General features: G+C 51.3%; 2 protein-coding genes across 2 annotated transcripts in view; both read left to right on the top strand.

Annotated features, from left to right (window-relative positions):
* The first annotated feature begins 715 nt into the window (after nt 1-715).
* Nucleotides 716-2266, top strand: LOC127229414 (uncharacterized). Its single transcript, XM_051194543.1, has 4 exons — nt 716-760; nt 955-1381; nt 1730-1830; nt 2045-2266. Exons 1-4 carry the CDS (start codon nt 716-718, stop codon nt 2264-2266), a joined length of 795 nt encoding a protein of 264 aa, XP_051050500.1.
* An 11664-nt stretch (nt 2267-13930) lies between these two features.
* Nucleotides 13931-19048, top strand: part of Slc25a48 (solute carrier family 25 member 48) — a 31314-nt gene continuing 26196 nt past the window's right edge. The window contains exons 1-2 of the mRNA XM_051194186.1: nt 13931-14055; nt 17197-17240. Coding sequence (XP_051050143.1) covers nt 14010-14055; nt 17197-17240 — 90 coding nt within the window. The 5' untranslated portion in view covers nt 13931-14009. The remainder of the gene's footprint in view (nt 14056-17196; nt 17241-19048) is intronic.

Raw genomic sequence — 19048 nt, 5'->3', positions numbered from 1 at the left:
GGACTCAGTTCCCAGCCAAGCCCTGCTTGACATTCTCTTACTCTCCCATTCTCTCTCCTCCTCCCCCATCATGTGAACAGGTGTTACCCCGTGTGTGTGTGTGTGTGTGTGTGTGTGTGTGTGAGTGTGTGTGTGTCCCTCATCGTGTGAATGGGTGTGTTACCCCGTGTGTCTGTGCTCCACTTGCACGCCTGACTGGTGCTGTAGAGCCCAGAAGAGGGCATTGGTCCTGTCAGAAATGGAGGTACAAATGGTTGTGAGCCACTGCCTATGCTAGGATTTGAACCTAGATCTCTGGAAGAACAGCTGTGTTCTTAGCCTCTGAGTCATCTCTCCAGCCTCCTTCCTCTTCCTTCCATACTGCCGTCCCTCCCCCTCCCTCCCTCCCTTCCTCCCCTCTCTCTCCCTCCCTCCCCTTCCTCCCTGCCCCTCCCCCTCCCTCCCTGCCCCCTCCCTCCATCATTGTTGCCACGTACCAGGGCTTTCCTGGGTCCCATGGAGACAGATGTCACCTAGGCAGATGGCCTCGCCCTGATGAGATGTACAAATATCGGGATTGAAGCTAGCAAACAAAGCAGTGCAATGCAGGGCTTTGCGTGCATTGAAGGAGAAGTGTGCCAGTCAACAGGGTGATCTTCGGGATGGGTAACAGTCACTGCGGGGAGGCTGGGAGCCAGGAAGACTCCCCTGAAGTGAGGGTCCCAGACGCTCAGGCATGGTCAAGTGTGGTGTGACTGAGGGCCTGGGGGGCCAGGGGATAGTAAGCAGAGCCAGTAGGGTGAGAGGTGAGGTAAGGTTGCAGGGCTGATGGCGTGGTTAGGAGCGGGGACTTGCCCGGGGCGGGGTGGGGGTGGGGGGGAGGCTGGTCAGCTGTGGGTCCTATAACCTCCCGAATGAAGACAGGACCAGCGAGGAAGCAGGCAACAGTGACGAACAGACACCCTCTCTTCTCAGACAACTCAGAAAAGCCAGGAGGCCGAGCCCTTGATCTCTCTGAGCCTCCTGTTGTGGGAAGACTCAGAACACCTGTCCCAGCAACTGCAGACCATCAGTTCACAGGATCAGGAGCCACCTGGCTCTCCCAGCCTCTCTGACGTGGGCTCAGAGTACCTGCCTTTCTCCCATGCTCATGAGCAGGCCCTGGCTACAGAGGAGCTGCCCCAGCAGGGTGAAGTCTGCCCAGGACACAAACCTGGCTGGAGCCCCAGAGAGGGGCTGATCCTCGGGGAGCTGGCGCCACCTAGTGGCTTCTTCCCATACTACCGCTCTCAGGAAGTGCATCTCTCCAGCAACACCCATCAAGACCGCTGGTGTCTGGGCACCAGGGAAGGCTTTCCCGCAAGTGGGGCACAGGATGGCTGCTGCAAGGTGACAGCCAGGGGTGGGTTGCCCTGAGTGTCTGAAGAGACCACAGGAGGGCAGGCAGCACCAAACTTCTGGAATGTTCCAGATACCTATCCCCAGGGAGCCTTTGGCACACTGGCTATGGGCACAGAGGCTAGGAGGGACTGTCCAAATATACGCCAGCTCCTCACTTGCATGGAAGTGGCTGTGGAGATATGGAATTACATACAGTAATTCAAAGAAAGGCCTGAAACCAGAGCCAAGCCCATAGAAACACGTAGTTACTTCTTGGAATTAGTTAGACACCCAGATACTGGATGTGTGCTATCTCACTTAATACTAATGGCTGTTCATGAGTGAGACAACATCTCTTCGAAAACCAAAGGAACACGGCCTCGGTCACCCGGGGAGCAGGTGCCAAGCCTGGGTTCTGGTCTGGACCTGCACCCTCTAATCTCACGAGCAAACCCTCGGCTGCTACACTGGGTGTAAGGTCTCGGGACTGCAGAGGAAGCTGGGTAGATGTTGAGTTCAAAGGCCAGGCTGGAACTTTCCCATGGGGCGCCCTGGATGTGTAAGCAGCATGAGGAACTGGCCTGGTTCCTGGCGCCCTCCCTGATTGCCCCTACAGAGTTACAAGCCAGGGTCCATCTTGGCATCTGAGCCGGAACCTGACTGACGCCTGCTCTTCCTCCTCCAGTCTGCCTTGGCGGGGCCAGACCCCCTGTCTGGGTTCTCGCCCTCCCCAGCCTGCTGCCTCTTCTGGGGAGGCTTCGTGTGTGATGGCCAGCAGAATCTTCATCTCTCCAGGGACCATGCTCTCGGTGTATCAGGGTTTGTACCGTACTACAGGAGCCCTGAAGAGAGGTTTCACCCCAGCCCGGTGCCTTCCTCCTCCGTGCTGGGGAGCTCGAGGGACTGACCCCAGCCCGGTGCCTTCCTCCTCCGTGCTGGGGAGCTCGAGGGACTGACCCCAGCCCGATGCCTTCCTCCTCCGTGCTGGGGAGCTCGAGGGACTGACCCCAGCCCGGTGCCTTGCCAGCCTGTGAAGATCCAGTGGTGACAACAGCAGGGACTTCTAGAAATGAACCACCGCGCCCCCCATTGGGACCTCATTGCTCCTTCTGTAGCTTGTCACAAGCCTGGATACGGGGAGCAGGGGTCTCCTGGACAACTCGCAGGTACACATTCCCGAAGCTGGTTTTGTAAATAAATCCTGTGCAGCGTGGATGCCTGACTGTCAAGTGTGATGCTTCAGGACCAGGCCCCCAACTTCCTCCCGCTGAGCCCCGAGGAGCTGCACAGTACCTTGCCAGATCCTCAGAGGAAATCTCATCCTACAGGCACAGAAACCGGCCCAGTGGGCATGCAGACAGGCTCCCGATTCCAAGTGCAGAGTCCCATGGCTGGGGCTGCAGGGCTGCAGGGATTGACCCGCCCAGAGAAGCAGAGCTGGAGCCTGACTGCACAGCCAGGAGACCCAGCAAGGCTCTCCCACAAACCACTCACTCTCTGTGCTGTCTCACCCCGTGCGCACCCACGCCTCATCCCAGTCCGGTTTTCCTGAATCTTCTCACCGGGCCCATTCTTAGGAAAACCTTGGTGTATTTTGTTGGAAAAGATCCATGTTGCTTTGGGGTTTTATTCTTTAACCGCCCCCACTCCCACCCCCAACACACACACACACACACACACACACACACACACACACACACACACTTTGTTACTGGGTCTGGAGTCCTTTGAAATTGCCCCTCCTCACCATGGGAGCTTTGCCTGTGCCCACAGAGGGCAGCCATGTGACCTAGCTGCCTCCTATTTACGGCACCACATAGGTCACTTGGTTCCCCCGTGAGCTTCCAATCGCAGCGGTCACCCTCTTGTACCCTCTTCCACGGGTTTCCCCTCACTTTCAGACCTATCCTGTACTACACCGGTGGCCCTGGCCATCATGGAACCTCTGTGTGGTCGGATTTTCCTTTGGGCCACCAGCTCACAAATCATGACACGGAGACGAATTATTATAAAAGCTTGGCCTTAGCTTAGTTAGGCTTGTTTTTAACAACTTAAATGAACCCATTTCTATTAAACCACGCTGCCCTGTGCCGTGCGCCCTGCTTCCTCTGTACCTCCTTGTGTCTCTTCTGCCCCTCAGTTATGGCTTCTTACTGCCTACCTCTGCCTACCACCACCCACCTCCGCCTACCTCCGCCTATCTCCACCTATCACCGCCTACCTCTGCCTACCACCGCCTACCTCCACCTACCTCCGCCTACCTCCGCCTATCTCCGCCTATCTCCGCCTACCTCCGCCTATCTCCACCTATCACCGCCTACCTCCACCTACCACCGCCTACCTCCGCCTACCTCTGCCTATCTCTGCTCAGAAGCCAGAAGTCCCACCAATACCTCCTGCCTAACTCTTGGCCGTTCAGCTCTTTATTAAATCAGTCACAGCAATATATCTTCACACAGTGTACAAATATCCCACAACGCCTCTGCTCGTCATTAGTAGGAGCCCACTTGTGCCCGTTAGCTGAGGGAACAATTGGAGGGGATTCTGACCATCCTCAGCCCTCAGGACCCGGAATGGAAGAAAGTACAGGAGCTCCAGGGTCCTGCACTGGTGTTTTGGGAGAGTTTCCCCCTTCTGATATCTAGGAGTCATTGGGAGGTGATGCAGTTGGCATGTTAATCACGTGATTATCATGCCATGTTAATCACCGATGATTTAGAAGCTGAGGCAGTGGTGTTAGGACATTTATGCTGAAGGGTGGGACTATGAACCTTTAGGAAAGTCAGTTCCCTTAATGAGTCCTGGCCAAAAGGAGCTTTTGGGGCCTGGAATGAGACATCCGGGACTCAGCAATCAGCACCGCTGTTGAGTGGCTTTAGCGAATTTGTTTGACCACTTCACTGAAAGCCAGGAGCTGCCTGGCAGAGCCAGGCTACAAGCTGCAAGCGATGCTGAAGCACCGCTTCATCCGAGTCCGAGTTCCTTGCAGCCCACAGCTCTCAAGATGTCTGGGAGTGCCAGAGCAGCTCCCTGGCTCCCTCTGAAGTCTCTCTCAGCAGCCTCCCTGGCTCCCTGGGATGCCGCTCTAGACCTTGTTTGCAGAGTCTGGCTCTGCTGGGCAATTGCTGGCCTGGAAGCTCCAAGTGCTGGGCAGCAGCGCCCTCTCCTGACCCATCCTGTCAAGGCACAGTCAGTGTCTCTGTCATCTAGACAATATAATTCTTTGGACAGCACCTAATAGGGCACCACCCCTACCTTGTAAAGACTGAGCCAGCTTGTCAACTCTGCGATGGGCTGAGCATTCTCTGGACAGACCCCAGAGGACCGCCGATGAGGAAGGAGCCCTGTTCACAATGACAGGCTCACATAGCACCCCCAAAACCAGTGTGGCCCTTTGTTCCTCCAGGGACCTCCTGCAGCCAGCACAGGAACAATTCAGGCCCAAAGAAGGCTTGTGTGTGGAGCCCTGTCAGCCCTCCATCGTTACCTCTCCGTTTTTGGTGGGGGGTGGGGTCCTATGGTCAGAACAGAGGCCTGAGGGCAGAAAAGCAGCCAATGCTTTGGAGGTCCCGAAAGAAGCTGGGATTCTGCGGGTCTCTGAGAAGGCCCGTGAGGAGTGTCACTACTGCCACCGCGAGTGAGGTGGCTGCCTCCCCAGCTCTGTCATGACCCAGGCGCCCTCTTCTCCTGACATCAGGTGGTCAGCCTTTGTCATTACCTCATGGCCTCTGAGTGCCTTCAGGACTTCAGGCCTACCCGGGCCCAGGGAACAAGGTAGTGCCTGTTCTCAGAAGTGTCCCATCTGATGGACAGATAGACTGTAGGCCAGAGTGGACAGGCAGACAGTGGATATGTCCAGCACAGACAGTCCAGGTGGAGTGCGGTGGTGTGCACTTCAGTCAGGGAGAGAGGCAGAGGAGAGGGGAGGGGAGGCTGGAAGAGGGGAGGGGAGGCTGGGAGAGGGGAGGGGAGGCTGGGAGAGGGGAGGGAGAGAGGAGGGAGAGGGGAGGGAGAGGGGAGGCAGGGAGAGGGGAGGGGAGGCTGGGAGAGGGGCAGCCAGCCGAGCAGAATCACAAAGGAGTAGGGCGCTGGGCTCAGCCAGAGGGCAGGGGGGGGCACCCACACAGGGGACAGGGGGAGGGGGAGGGCACCCGCACAGGGGACAGAGGGAGGGGGAGGGCACCCGCACAGGGGACAGAGGGAGGGGGAGGGCACCCGCACAGGGGACAGAGGGCAGGGGGGCACCCACACAGGGGACAGGGGGGAGGGGGAGGGCACCCGCACAGGGGACCAGCATGTACAGCCCCACAAGGGGAAGGAATGTGGGTGTGTGAGGTGTGAAGGCCACACTGCCTGGCTGGACTCACAGTCCTGCACACACCTAAATGGGCAACTAGAACTTGCAGGCAAGGCCACAGAGTGTCAAGGAGGCCCCGCAGAGAGGTGGCCAGAGCAGAGGCAGGCTTCAGGAGCCTGGCGAGGTAACAGTTGGAGAGGGAGCCCAGGACCAGGTCAGAGGGAACAAAGGCCCATGTCCACCATGAGGAGGCAGTGAGGGCACAGGCAGGGGCTGCGGGGGGGGGGGGGGAGGGCAGCAGGAGTTCCTGGCTGCAGGGGTGAGGCCTGGGAGGCTCATAGCCAGGTGTGTGTGGCAGCCCAGTGGAGGTGCAGTTTCCTAAGTGGTGGGGTCCCGGAGGAGCACTGGGGGTTCCTGCTCTCATGGACATGCTGAATTGAGGTGTGACTCCCAGGCAGAGGTGTTAAATAGAGCAGAGTTCAAAAGTGAAGCCTGGGGTCAAGGGAAGTGGGAATTGGAAGTGCGGAGAGAGATGATGGTGTGAATGGAGAAAGGTCCCTGGAGATCTCCAAGGAACTTGGTATCTAGATACAGACGAGGAGATAAAGGAGAGAGGAGAAAGGCTTCGAGAGGAAACCACACACCTGTCATCAGAGCGGACCAGCAGCTGGCTCAGGTGTAGGGGTGGGCACAGGTGTAGTTGGTGTGCACAGGTGTAGGTGGTGGGCTCAGGTGTAGGGGTGTGCACAGGTGTAGGGGTGTGCACAGGTGTAGGTGGTGGGCTCAGGTGTAGGGGTGTGCACAGGTGTAGATGGTGGGCTCAGGTGTAGTTGGTGTGCACAGGTGTAGGTGGTGGGCTGGGGTGTAGGGGTGGGCTCAGGTGTAGGTGGTGGGCTGGGGTGTAGGTGGTGGGCTGGGGTGTAGGTGGTGTGCACAGGTGTAGATGGTGTGCACAGGTGTAGATGGTGTGCACAGGTGTAGATGGTGTGCTCAGGTGTAGGGGTGTGCACAGGTGTAGGGGTGGGCTCAGGTGTAGTTGGTGTGCACAGGTGTAGGTGGTGGGCTCAGGTGTAGGTGGTGAGCTCAGGTGTAGGGGTGTGCACAGGTGTAGATGGTGGGCTGGGGTGTAGGTGCTGGGCTCAGGTGTAGGTGGTGGGCTCAGGTGTAGGGGTGTGCACAGGTGTAGATGGTGGGCTGGGGTGTAGGTGGTGAGCTCAGGTGTAGGTGGTGAGCTCAGGTGTAGGGGTGGGCTCAGGTGTAGGGGTGGGCTCAGGTGTAGATGGTGGGCTCAGGTGTAGGTGGTGAGCTCAGGTGTAGGTGGTGAGCTCAGGTGTAGGGGGTGGGCTCAGGTGTAGGGGTGGGCTCATGTGTAGGGGTGGGCACAGGTAGGAACTGAGTCCTTGGCTGGGAAGAGAGTTGGAGAGCTGGGGAGCTGGGGCCATGGCTGAGTAGAGTCAAGGTCCCTTCAGAGAACTCCAGGCTATGGAGCCTTCTCTGACTTGTGGAAACACAGCTCTCCCCGTGGCATCCCAGGCAAACGGGACAAGCACTGTAGCCTCGAGGCCCAGTGGATCACCACACACATTGCATGAAGTGAGCTCAGACTGTGACCTCTTACCTCTTCAAAGGGCTTTTCAAGACCCTCCCCCCGACCAGCTTGTGTGCATGTTCCATCCTGCCCTCTTCCCTCAGGGGGTGGCCTTGGCTCTGCAATTAAAAAGAGAAGTCTGCACACCTCATGGAGAAAGAGGACAGGGCTACAGGAAGACCTACCCACGACTGAGCCTCACTCCCTAGCAGGCCCTGTCAGTGGTCAGATGCTTGCCTTGGGGAAGGAAGCCGGACCAACTGCTCCTACACATTGACCCAAAAGTGCCAATGGGAAAGAGCAGGTCAAGCAGAGGGACTTCCTCTAGGCCACATTCACAACTCCTGTCGGCCCTGACCCCTAGCTGCACCCCTGCTGGAAGCCCGCTGGACACTAGTGAGCACAGGGTCACCTTCCTTAGAGGCAGAGGAAGGAAGGACGTTCTGAGTGGAGCAAAGGGGTGATGTGGGTGGTCCTTCTGAGTGCTGCAAATATGTGCTTCTTTTATTGGTTGATGTGTAAAGCTGTTTTGGCCTATGGCAGGGTAGAACATAGCTAGGTGGGAAATCCAAACAGAGATAGAAAGAAAGAAGGCAGGGTTAGGGAGACACCATGTAGTTGCTGAAGGGATAAGATGCCATAACATTACCTGTAAGCCACGGCCACATGCTGATGCACAGATTAATAAAAATGGGTTAGTTTAGTTGTGAGAGCTTTTTAGTAATATGCCTGAGCCATTGGCCAAACAATTAACAATTACAATTAATATTAAGCCTCTGAGTGTTTATTCAGGAACTGGCAACCAGGAGAGAAACCTCCATTTACAAAAATAACTCATGTGGCCAATCTAGTTGTCCCTGGAGTGCAGCTGGTGACTTGGCTGGGTGGGTGCTCTGCCTATGGAGGAGTCAGAGGAAGAGAGGGTCAAGTTTACCTTTAGGCTGGGGCATTGAAGGTTGAGGCAGCACCTGTGTGATGGGAGATGCCATTATGTATATATGTTTCTCATACTGGTTAATGAAGAAAGCACTGTTGGCCAATAGGAAAGCAAGATAGGAGGGACTAGGAGACAAAGAGGAAGGAGGAGTCAAGATGGAGATTCTGGAGAGAGCTGGACGCCGAGGGCAAGAGGAGACCACGTGGAAATACATAGATTAGCCGAAATGGGTTAATAATTAAGACAGAGCTAGCCAATAAGAAACAAGTAACTGGCCAATAGCATTATATCAAATACAGATGCTCGGTGTATTAATTGGGGCTGGCACGGTGGCCAGCCGCGGGCGGAAAAACCTTACTCCTTACATATGGCACCCACGTGGCTAATAAGAACTTCCACTAAAATTTTAATAAACGCTTAAAAAGGGTTTTACAAACAAAAGAACAGAGACAAGCAAGGTTTCTTGGTAGCAGCGTTTTTCTCGGTTGGACTCTGCTTTGCGAGAGACATGCAGAGAGACACGCAAAGATTTCCGAGGCTCCTTTAAGGGAAAATTCCTGACTCAGTATAAGTGGCAAAAAACCGCACGGCTTTAAAAAAGCACTGCTAACAATTTATTGGTGTGTACCAGAGCTGGCAATGGCAGTGACCAAAGCCGGCAGCATGCTGCTGGATGGCAGTGCAGAGCAAGGCAGTAAACACAGCTCTCAGTGTTGGCGGTAAAATAGCCGCCGCCATGGCCATCTTTGACAAACCACAGCTGACACAGCTATGACTTCCATTTTAGCAATGTTGTTTACCAGATAAAAGACTCGTGGCCAGAAAAAAATAAAGATTTACAGTAAAGACAGATTCACATTAAGAAAAACCGCTAAAGGTTTACAGTGTGTTTTAAAATATACATAGACATGGGAGAAAAAAGAATAAAAGGGTTTTAAAAAGACAAAGAGGAACTGGGTGTGGTGGCACACACCTTTAATCCCAGCACAAAGAGGAACTGGGTGTGGTGGCACACGCCTTTAATCCCAGCACTCGAGAGACAGAGGCAAGCAGATCTCTGTGATTTGCAAAGTAAACCTGGTATGCAGAGTGAATTCCAGGACAGATAAGAGTTACACAGAGAAACCCTGTCTCAAAAAATGAAAAAATAAAAAGTAAAAGAAGCAGAGTAATAACAAAGCCATGTAAAGATGAAAAGCTCAGAGAGAATCTGGTTACTGTATGGGGTTATATTGTCTTTGTATCTTTTGACTGCTGAGGAAACAATTGTTAAAACAAATACTGCTGGATCAATTCAATTTATATATTTTAAAAATACTTTGTCTCCAAAATTTAAGTTCAAGGACAAGTTACTGGGGAAAAGGATTTCTATTTTTGTTTCCACAGAAAATGAAAAGCTGTGGATTCCTTCCAGGCTAATGTGGTTTGAGCAAGCCAGACCCCCTGAAACAGCATTCCTGGTGATCCAACATTCAAAACAGCTTGAACAAGGCAGCCTTGCAGACTACAGCCATCTTCTTAGGATCCCCCATGACAGCGCCCCCTATCAGCAGGAAGTAGTTTGGAAAGAACGACGCCCAAATTCCCAAATATTGTTTATGTTTGTTTTCACTTAACTGGGCTTGGTTATAAATGGTTAATGACCACAACCAACCTTTTTAAAGGTAAAAAGGGAATTATGGTATAGATACGAATTATGATATAGATATGAATACTTTGTTTTGTAATGGATTTTCATTTATTGATACAATTTAAGGTCAATTTTGTGATATGTACATTTCTCCTCGTTTAGGTAGTTTGTTTATAAAGCTCATTTAGAAATGCAATGTATAAATTAGTACAGATATTAGATAGTTACCTATGATAGTCAAAACTTAGTGTTAAGTTACTTAAGTTTTCAAGATGTATTTGAGATGGATAGGCATTCTTCAAACCTTTCAAAGACTTACAGTAAATGGCATTTAAAATGGTTTAGGGATTTTCTTGAGAATGAAACATAAATGCTCCTGGCAACACCACCTACGTCAGAAAGGAAGATGGACCTTGAAGAAAGGAGTTATGAAGTTTGCTTTCAATATAGCAAGACTAGCCATTTGGACAAGATACTACTCTTGTCTGAACTGTTTGACTTTATGCTGTATAAACTGGACATGCAGGACCCATAGAAAAGTGACTGCTGATTCAAGATGGACATTGCTACAGAGTTCCTGCTTCATGGAAGAGTCTGCCAGACAGACATTCTGCAGGACACAGAGAAAAATGAATGACAAACTGCCAATACAAGAAGACAGTTTAAGGTTTCCTACTTTGCTGAAGAGTCTGCCAGACACACTATGCCCTATGGGCTGAAGATGGAAGATTAAAGAAGAACTTCAGGTGACTGACAAGGTCGAGATGTCTCTGTTATTTCTAGAGTTTATATATTATCCTTCTGTGGTCTTTGAGGGAGTTGAAGACAAATAGTTATGGTTATAGTTTTCCTTAGTTAGGATTAAAGTTACACAGACTTTAGACACACAAAGATAGGATAAATGATATAATAGTTTCTTAAATCTTGCTAAATGTTAATGGACTAAATAGTGTTAACTGTGATTCTTATTTGATAACCACCTCCCTACCCCCAGCTATGCCCAAGAAAGAGACTTTGGACCACTAGGTACTCTGAGCACAGGGTTCTGAGAGGAAATGGCTAGAGGAACGGCCACGGTCGATTGAAATTACACTGTAGCGCCCGCACTACCATCTGTTCCAAGAATCGGCGAAGGTCTAGAGATTGAAATAAAGACAAGACAGCGGGTCACTCGTTCAATGGCAAAGTCGGAACGCCAAATGCCGAATGCCGTTTGTTGAGGGGCAAGAACGGGCTTAAATACCGACTTACAGCACAGTGGGAAATTACAGGAATTTTAGGCTTAGCTCCTCCCTACGAGGTGTGTGTTGTCATGAGGTATGTATTGTCATGAGATATATGTTGTCACAAGGTGTGTGTGTTATCACGGGGTGTGTTGCCATGAGGTGTGTTATCAAAATGGGAAGAATACCAACAACAGCCTTGGGGCAAGGAGTTCCCATCAACAGCTTCAGGCTAGCTCAAGGTGCCTTGGGGTCCTACATCACACTGCAAGCCTGCACAGGACAGTACTAATACCTGCCAAGTGCCATCTCCGGCTGGGGAGGGGGGGCTAGATGTGAGGACGGGGGCAAAAGAGGTGTTGAAGGGAGATGTTAGAAAAGACGGGTGACATCTGTAGATGTTAGAAAAGACAGGTGACATCTGTAGATGTTAGAAAAGACGGGTGACATCTGTAGATGTTAGAAAAGACAGGTGACATCTGTAGATTGCCCCTAGAATCACGTCATCACCTTGTAGCTGTGGGTTAATACCTGAAGCTTGATAGGGCCGGGTTTACTCCCTCTGTACCTCAGTTTCTGCATCCTTACTTGAAGATGGACACAGTGATGGGTGTCCACCGGGGCCGTGCCTGAGAAACAAAAGCCCCCGTGTGTGGTGTCAGAGTTGACCTGAGACAGTCTTTGTTGGGTGGATTGGAAGACCGAAACCATCCGACAGGAGCTGACTTCTTTCAGGTTTGCTTTTAGGGTGTTGGATGAGGCTTCCCCAGATGATCAAGGTTCAGCTGACTGTAATGCTGGTTACACACACATAGATACATTCACAGCTAAGGCCCTGGGTTAGCATCCTTAATAACACCTGCCACCAACCAACCAAAGCCATACACATACCCCTCATGGCACCACCTGGATTAGTGTTTGGTTGAATCATCCTGCCATGTGAGTACATGCCCCCAGGAGGATGGGGCAGTGTGTGCAAAGCCCTCAGCATCCTCTAGCTGAGACAGTGGTAGCTGTGTGTGTGATCAGAGCATCCTAAGTTCAGAGGAGAGGCATGTGCCTTGAGGTGGGTGGGTGAGAAGTGTTCCTGGCAAGCCTGCGGGCTTCCCGGAGTACAGCCACAGAGTTCTGGCTGAGCAGAATGTGGCTTTGGTTCTGGCAGCCGCTCCATCATACAGTAGGTCGAATGCTCCCTGCTGTATCTCCTTAGCTCCAGGCAGGTTCTGGAGGGAGTCTTCAGCCTTGTCCTCACTGTTTCGAAGGCTGGCCAGGGGGAGCTGAGTTCTCCTGCCATGCCGTGCTGTTCTCTGAAGCCTCATTTAACAGAAGGCTCCGCAGGGCTGCTGACTGATGCACCAGAATGTTGTGATTGTGGAGAGGTGGAATGTTGCAGACTGAGAGCCAAAATTACCATCTGTTCCTTAAACTGTCTTTTTACCATCCACATCTGTATTTGACTAACGGCTATCAGGTAAAGGTCTGGACTGTTGAGACCTCTACCAATACAAAAGCCGAGAGAGAATCTGCCGCCTGGAGCAGAGCGGTTTCCCTTGCTTTACCGCAGCCTGCCTGCAGGAAACGTGTTCTCTTCACAGTGAGAGGGTTCTTATGTCAATACAGGGGTGCTCAGTCAGGCCAGACCTGTCCATAGGAGGGTGCTGTGTGCTCACATCAGAGGAGGTTATAGGAATTCCCCTTCTGGATAGAGTTTTCCCCTGGGGAAGACAGACCAGGGGAATAAGTTGAAATCTGTTCTCAGACTGGGATCTGGCCACATTCATACCCTGCTTTGGCCACTTTGCTAAAGGATTGCCATTTCTGTGTGAGGTATACACAGACATATATATGCACCTTATACTTTAAACATAAATGGCTTTTCTGGCCCGTGAAATGGGGTTCACAGACTTGCCAAGGTCTCAGGAGGGGGCTTCAGTTAAGTGCAGGAAAACCTTGAACTCCTTCGAAGCTGGCTTGAGGCTGATTTCTGGATGAGGTGCCTCCCACACCTTATTCAATTACTCACTGGTAGATGGGACTCAGCCCAGGGCATGTGGGCTCTAGAACTGGCTTGGAAAACTGTGTGTACTCCATCATACAGTGAAAGGGTCCGTGGCTTTCAGTCAGTCTATTAAAGCATTAAGAATTTCTGGTTTGCAGATGCTGTTCAATTACAGTTTGTATGCATGTGTGTGTGTGTGTGTGTGTGTGTGTACATGCATGCATGCATGTATGCATATGTGTGTGTGTTGAGGAGAAGAGGACCTCAAGTATCCTCCTCTGCTTTCCACTAGACTGGCTATCAAGCAAACCCCAGCAATCCTCCTGTCTCTGGGACCCCTCACCCTCTACCCTCAGCTCTGATTGTCCAGGAACCTAACCATGCCAGGTGTTTATGTGGGTCCTGGGAACCCAAATTCGGGTCCTCATATTTGCACAGCCAGTACCCTTTCCCACTAACCCATCACCCCAAACCTTCAGTTAGTTATTGCAAGGCTGTTTGCCCTTCAACACAGCTTGGAGTCTGGCCAGGTGAGTACTCTGACAGGCAGCTTTTGGTGTTTGTAAAGCCTCCCTCCTTCCTTCCTCTTCTGAACAACTTTGCAAACGTGTGTGTCCTGAACCGACGCTGGCTCTTGGGGCTGCTACTTTCACCTGGAAGGCCGCAACACGACTAGCAAGGGTGGTGGCCAGAAATACCAAGGGAATTCCCCAGGTGATTGGGGCAGCCTCCTGGCTCACACCTAGTGGGTGCTGCACCTTTAAGATCCTCTGAGGGCGGGTAGTCAGCCACCCTCCCTCATTGGCTGACTGCTCAAGCATGCTCAGGCGCGGGTGGCTGGAACACTGAATTTGGAGAACCTGCAGTATAAGAGAGTCGCCTGAGCTTGCAGACCCAGGCCATGGCCCACATACACTGAACGGACAGGACAGACATTGCCCCAGCTGCGGGAGGTTGAGGCACAGTCGCATGGGCCATGGGCAGTTTCCAGCTGGAAGACTTTGCAGCGGGCTGGATCGGAGGTGAGTGTGCTTTGGGAGGTGATTGTGCTTGCTGGGTTTCATCACGGAGCCCAAAGTCAGCAACACCCGTCACCCCTAGTCCAGTCTGCCTGGCTGGTCCTCATGTCCCCGCCAGCTCTGAAGCAAGGCTCTGAAGATTCACATCTATTTCCTCGCTATAGCTTCTGATTTGCTTCAGTGTCAGGCCCCAAGGAACTTGGATCCCATACATAATGATTAAACCACTGGTCAGGGCAGACAACCAATGGAGCCACCCCAGTGTGTGCACACCCTTCACCGGGACGCACTGGGTTTGGAGACATGTCTCCAAGAAATTTGTGCTTAGGTTGGCACTTGGCTTGGCTCCTGAATCCCAGTCTCAGGGTGGCCGGGAACCTGGACTTTAAGATCAGGTTGGTCTCAAGGGCCTTGCCCCTGCAGGGGTGGGGCGGTAGAGCAGGGATTGGAGCACTATGGTGCATTTGCCCAAGAGAGTTGAGCAGGATCCTTCTGGTTGGGCGCTGTCACCTATCAGCCCTTGCTTTCTTCGATGCCCTCAGCTCGATCTCTTCTGGACCCTTTGATTAGGTGTCTCTACATTGGCCATCGTTTTACCATAGCAAAGCAAAACAGGAGTCGAACAGTTAACAAAATGACAGTCTCTAAGTAAAACCCAAGCCCATACACACACTGCTTGCTTTTGTGTGAGGTCCCTGTCACATGCCTTGTCTTCCTAAATGACACTGTGCAGCAAAGCCTTACCACCATGACCTCCATGTTGGCCTGAAGCCCCACAGACCATCCAAGCTCTACAGACTACTGCCCTAGCATTTTATTTTGCACCCATGGAGATGCTTGTCCACTGCTCTGGGCTGCTGCTCCAGACCTGAGATTGTCTGCTCGCACCTGGGGAAATGAGCTCCGACCTCCAGGCTGGACCAGCAGAGCAAGGCTTTGGCTGCTGCTCAACTCGAGAGTGGAGGGTGAAGACTACAGGAGGTTCTAGACCAGGCAGCAAATGTCCCTGATGCCTGGCTTGTTGAGCCACCTCTGGCAGAGGTGTTGCCTTTTTTCATCAATGTGGTGGAGTTTGTCCTGGGAAAAGAAACCCTGGATGAATGCCAGTTGCTAGGGTCCCCAAAGGGCTCTTCATCTAGGTGACTTTGAGACAGCCTTGCACAAGTAGGTGTGTAGCCAGGCACTCTGTTCTCCCTCTCCCTTCCCCTCCCCCTCTCCCTCCCTTACCTCACCCCACCCCTCTTCCTCCTTAATATTCAGTCGCAGCAGGGGTCAGTACTCCATCCACCTCTACCTGTTTTGTGACTTTATCTGGGGAGATAGGAACAAGTGTAGCTGCTCACCCCCGGACAGAGCATTGATGACAGTCCAAAGAAGAGATTCCGTCAAAGACCAGCTTAACAAGTCAATGAGCTTACTGAGTATACTCTAGGATACTCTAGGAGTATAGGCAAAGGGTTAGTTATGGAAGTGTGGGTGACTCAAGGGCAGCTGCAACACCGAAAAGCCCGCCCCAGCATGAGCGACGGATCCTAAAAGCTGCTGCACACCCGGTCTCACTGTAGCTGGACAGGTCTCCTCTCTCCAGCAGTTCTACTGTTACATAACTTCAGGACCTGGTAAATTTTACAAGATTCAAGAAGTTCTGAGACTTGCGAGTTTTACTTCCTGAGTCTTAAGGGTCCTTCCTCCAGGACAGGGTGTTACCATTAGGAGGAAATGGCTACACAGTACTATTTTCAACTAAATAACAATCCATCATTACATACCACATTTATTCATTGAAATGCCACTGTGTGTTCCTGCCCTTGGTCCCCTGTGATGAACAATGTAGTGACCTTGGTGTGCTTGTTTGTGTTTGAGTTCCTGCTTTTGAGTCTCAGGGGTATGTCTAGGACTGGGAGTGCTGAGTCGGGTAGTAGTTCTGTGCTTAACTTTTTTGAGGAGTAGTCATTTTTCTAGTGGTGGCACTGCCTCACATTCCCATCCACAGCATGCAGAGCTCTCAGGATGGGACAGACAGCGCAGAAGTTAAGCCTCTGTGCCGCTCTTCCAGGGCAGCCTCAAGCATCCTCATTCTCAGAACCATCCGTCCGTCCATCTGTGCACTTTCAATAACTCACACAGCCTCTTCCAGCCTCCGTGGGCACTGCATGTGTGTGGTGCACTGCATACATGAATTCTTAGCCAGATGATGGTGGTACACATCTTTAATCTAGCATTCAGGAGGCAGAGGCAGGTGAATCTCTGTGAGTTCAAGGCCAGCTTGGTCTACAGAGTGAGTTCCAGGACAGCCAGAGCTGCACAGAGAAACCGTCTCCAAAAAATAAATAAATAAATAAATAAATAAATAAATAAATAAAATCCATTTCTTTTGTATCTTTGTCAACACTTTTTATTTATTTTCCTTTTTGAGAAATTGTTGCAGCCATCCTAGAGGATACAAAATGTCATTGTTATTTTGATTTAGATTTCTCTAGTGACCAATGATGTTGAGTATATATGTTCATGTACTGTAGGCTATTGACATGTTTTCTTCCCAGACGTCAATTTAAACAATGTTTTAGGTGTAAGAGTTCTCCATGTATTCTGGACTTGAGACCCTTAACAAACAGGTGATTTTTAAACAACATCTGCAATTTTTAAGCCATCTGCCTTCACTATCATGAGTGTATCTATCATGAATTCTAGTTCACCTAGAATTGTTTTTCTTTTGTTGCTTGTACTTTTTTTTTTGTTACTGTAACTATAAATGTTACAAAACCCAGGTTGTTTTCCCTGTGTGTGTGTGTGTCTGTGTGTGTGTGTCTGTGTGTCTTTTTTAGCCCTTTGGTCTGTTTTGGATAGATTTTTTTTTTTTTATGTAGTATGAGAGGCAGGGTCTAATTCTATTCCTCAGCACATGGATGTCCAGTTGTCTCTGAGCCCTAGCTCTCATTTTGGGGTACTTTTAAAAACTAAGGCCCAGGATTGCGTCTGCTCTCTCTGCCTCCCTCAGTAACTGGACCAGACCTCATGCACCTTAAGACCTCCCTAGTGACTGATGAGTGACACACCTCCGCTCTGTGACCTCCTCTAGGGCATGGCAGGGACAACCCAGGAGTCCAGAGTTTGGGTGACCAGACGTTGTTCTTTGACCTACAGGTGCGGCCAGTGTCATTGTTGGCTACCCTCTGGATACAGTCAAGGTACAGTAGCTGTGTTTGCATGACCTCTTGGGAAGGGACCTGGAGGGGGTCTGCCCCTGGGACCACGCCTCTCTCTGATCCCCAGGGACTCTTCAGCCCCAAGCAGGCCCTCTGCTGACCTGGGTGTGTGATGTCAGGAGGTTTTGCTTTATTTCCGTCACTGTCCCCTGTCTGCCTGCAGGATCCTGTGAGTTGGTGAGGAAGGAGCTGGGACACTGATGGCTGTCCTCCTCCTCCAAGTACCTGAGGAGCTGAGCGATCAGGAAGGGTTTCATATATGAGATGGCATCTGAGCTTGACATGTGAAACTGGGTTTCCAGTCATTGGAAAACATGTGCCAGGCAGAGGGGACAGCATGGAGGGAGTGCTGAGGTGGGGACCCTGGGTAGGGACACGCTTGGCAAAGGCCAGCAAGGCCAGTTTTGCTCATGCATATGGATCTATGTTACAACTGTGGACTCAGATCTAGGCAGGTCAGCACTCCTTAGGGCCTTGGCTGTCAGGGTGGAATAATTTGAAGGGCACACAGGATGTGAGGGCTCTGGAACCAGTACAGCCATCCTGAGTGTCGCAGGTACCCGGAGGAGTAAGGGAGCTTGTCTCAGGAAGGAAGAGATGATATGCCACAAAAGGACAGTCTGAGTCCCAGCTGTTCCACACATGACCCATCCATGGTGAGCAGGACTCAGCCACGCCCCAGAAACAGCCACCAATAGTGTTCCAGCCATTCCTAAAACTGCCTGGCTGCACTGCACACAGAGGAAACTGAGGCCTGACTCAGGCGTCTGCAATTTTCCTTTCTGCATGCGACAATGACCCGTCCCATGTCAGGACCAGGCTTACCCCATGCCTGCTGCATACCTCTGCAGGGTGGGGCTCAGCTCTTTTCTCTTTAGTCAGGAGGCCACCAGCCACTCTACTTGCTCAGACCCACCCAGTCTACTCCTCTGACAGTCAACACCGTGGTGTCAGTTGACAGGCACAATTCAAGCCGGAAATCATGGGCTGTGGAACTTCACGGGCCACAGGTCTAAACCCTGGTCGGGCAGTTCCTACTTGCATAGCCTGTTAAGCAGGGCTTAATTTAGTGTACCTTGCAGGGTAACCATGACAAAGTTTTCCTGATATGCAGTAGGTATTCTCAACTGGGAGCTGTCACTTTAATATCAGTGTAAATTAATCTTCTCCCCACAACATTTTAATCAGGTTTGGAGAACTTTTTAGGGGCCCCCAATGCAAAAGGTATACTTTCATTTTCTCTTCGGGGGCAATAAGGAGGGACCTCAAAAGTCCTTCTCCCCAGTGGCTTCCCCAGTGGACCTGACCATAAATGTGTCCCTCTGTGTCACAGCAAGGGGATATGACACTGTTTCTCTAGTTGACCAGATAAAAGTAAATCCATAACAAATTTTGTTGAAGAGTATGTGAAAAACTGTCCTATAAAGAGATGCTTGGAGTTTTAATTTCTTAGTTTGCTGGAGTAGATAACCACAGATTGGCAGAAGTAGGTACTGGAGAGATGGCTCTGTGGGTAAGAACACTGGCTGCTCTTCTAAAAGACCAGGTTCAGTCCCATAAGCACTGACATGAGGGTTCACAACCATCCCTAACTCTAGTTCCAGGGGGATCGGACGCCCTCTTCTGGCCTTCATAGTAACTGCGCACACATGGTTCACAGATATACATGCAGGCAAAACACTCATACAAGTAAAAATAAACAAATCTTAAAAACAAACAAACCAGAAATTGATTCTCTTGCACTCAGGAAGCAGAAAGTGAAACCAAGGTGTTGGACCCTTCTGAATACC

This window comes from Phodopus roborovskii, unplaced genomic scaffold, assembly GCF_943737965.1.
Source record: "Phodopus roborovskii unplaced genomic scaffold, PHOROB, whole genome shotgun sequence".
Lineage (NCBI taxonomy): Eukaryota > Metazoa > Chordata > Mammalia > Rodentia > Cricetidae > Phodopus > Phodopus roborovskii.
This window is presented reverse-complemented; position numbering and strand designations above follow the sequence as displayed.

Bases quoted from the DNA above. Each gene is read 5' to 3' on its own strand.
- LOC127229414 (XM_051194543.1), top strand. From the start codon at position 716: ATGGTCAAGTGTGGTGTGACTGAGGGCCTGGGGGGCCAGGGGATA. The intron at 761-954 runs GTAAGCAGAGCC...CTCTCTTCTCAG, and splicing joins GCCTGGGGGGCCAGGGGATA to ACAACTCAGAAAAGCCAGGA. The intron at 1,831-2,044 runs GTGTAAGGTCTC...TTCCTCCTCCAG, and splicing joins ACCCTCGGCTGCTACACTGG to TCTGCCTTGGCGGGGCCAGA.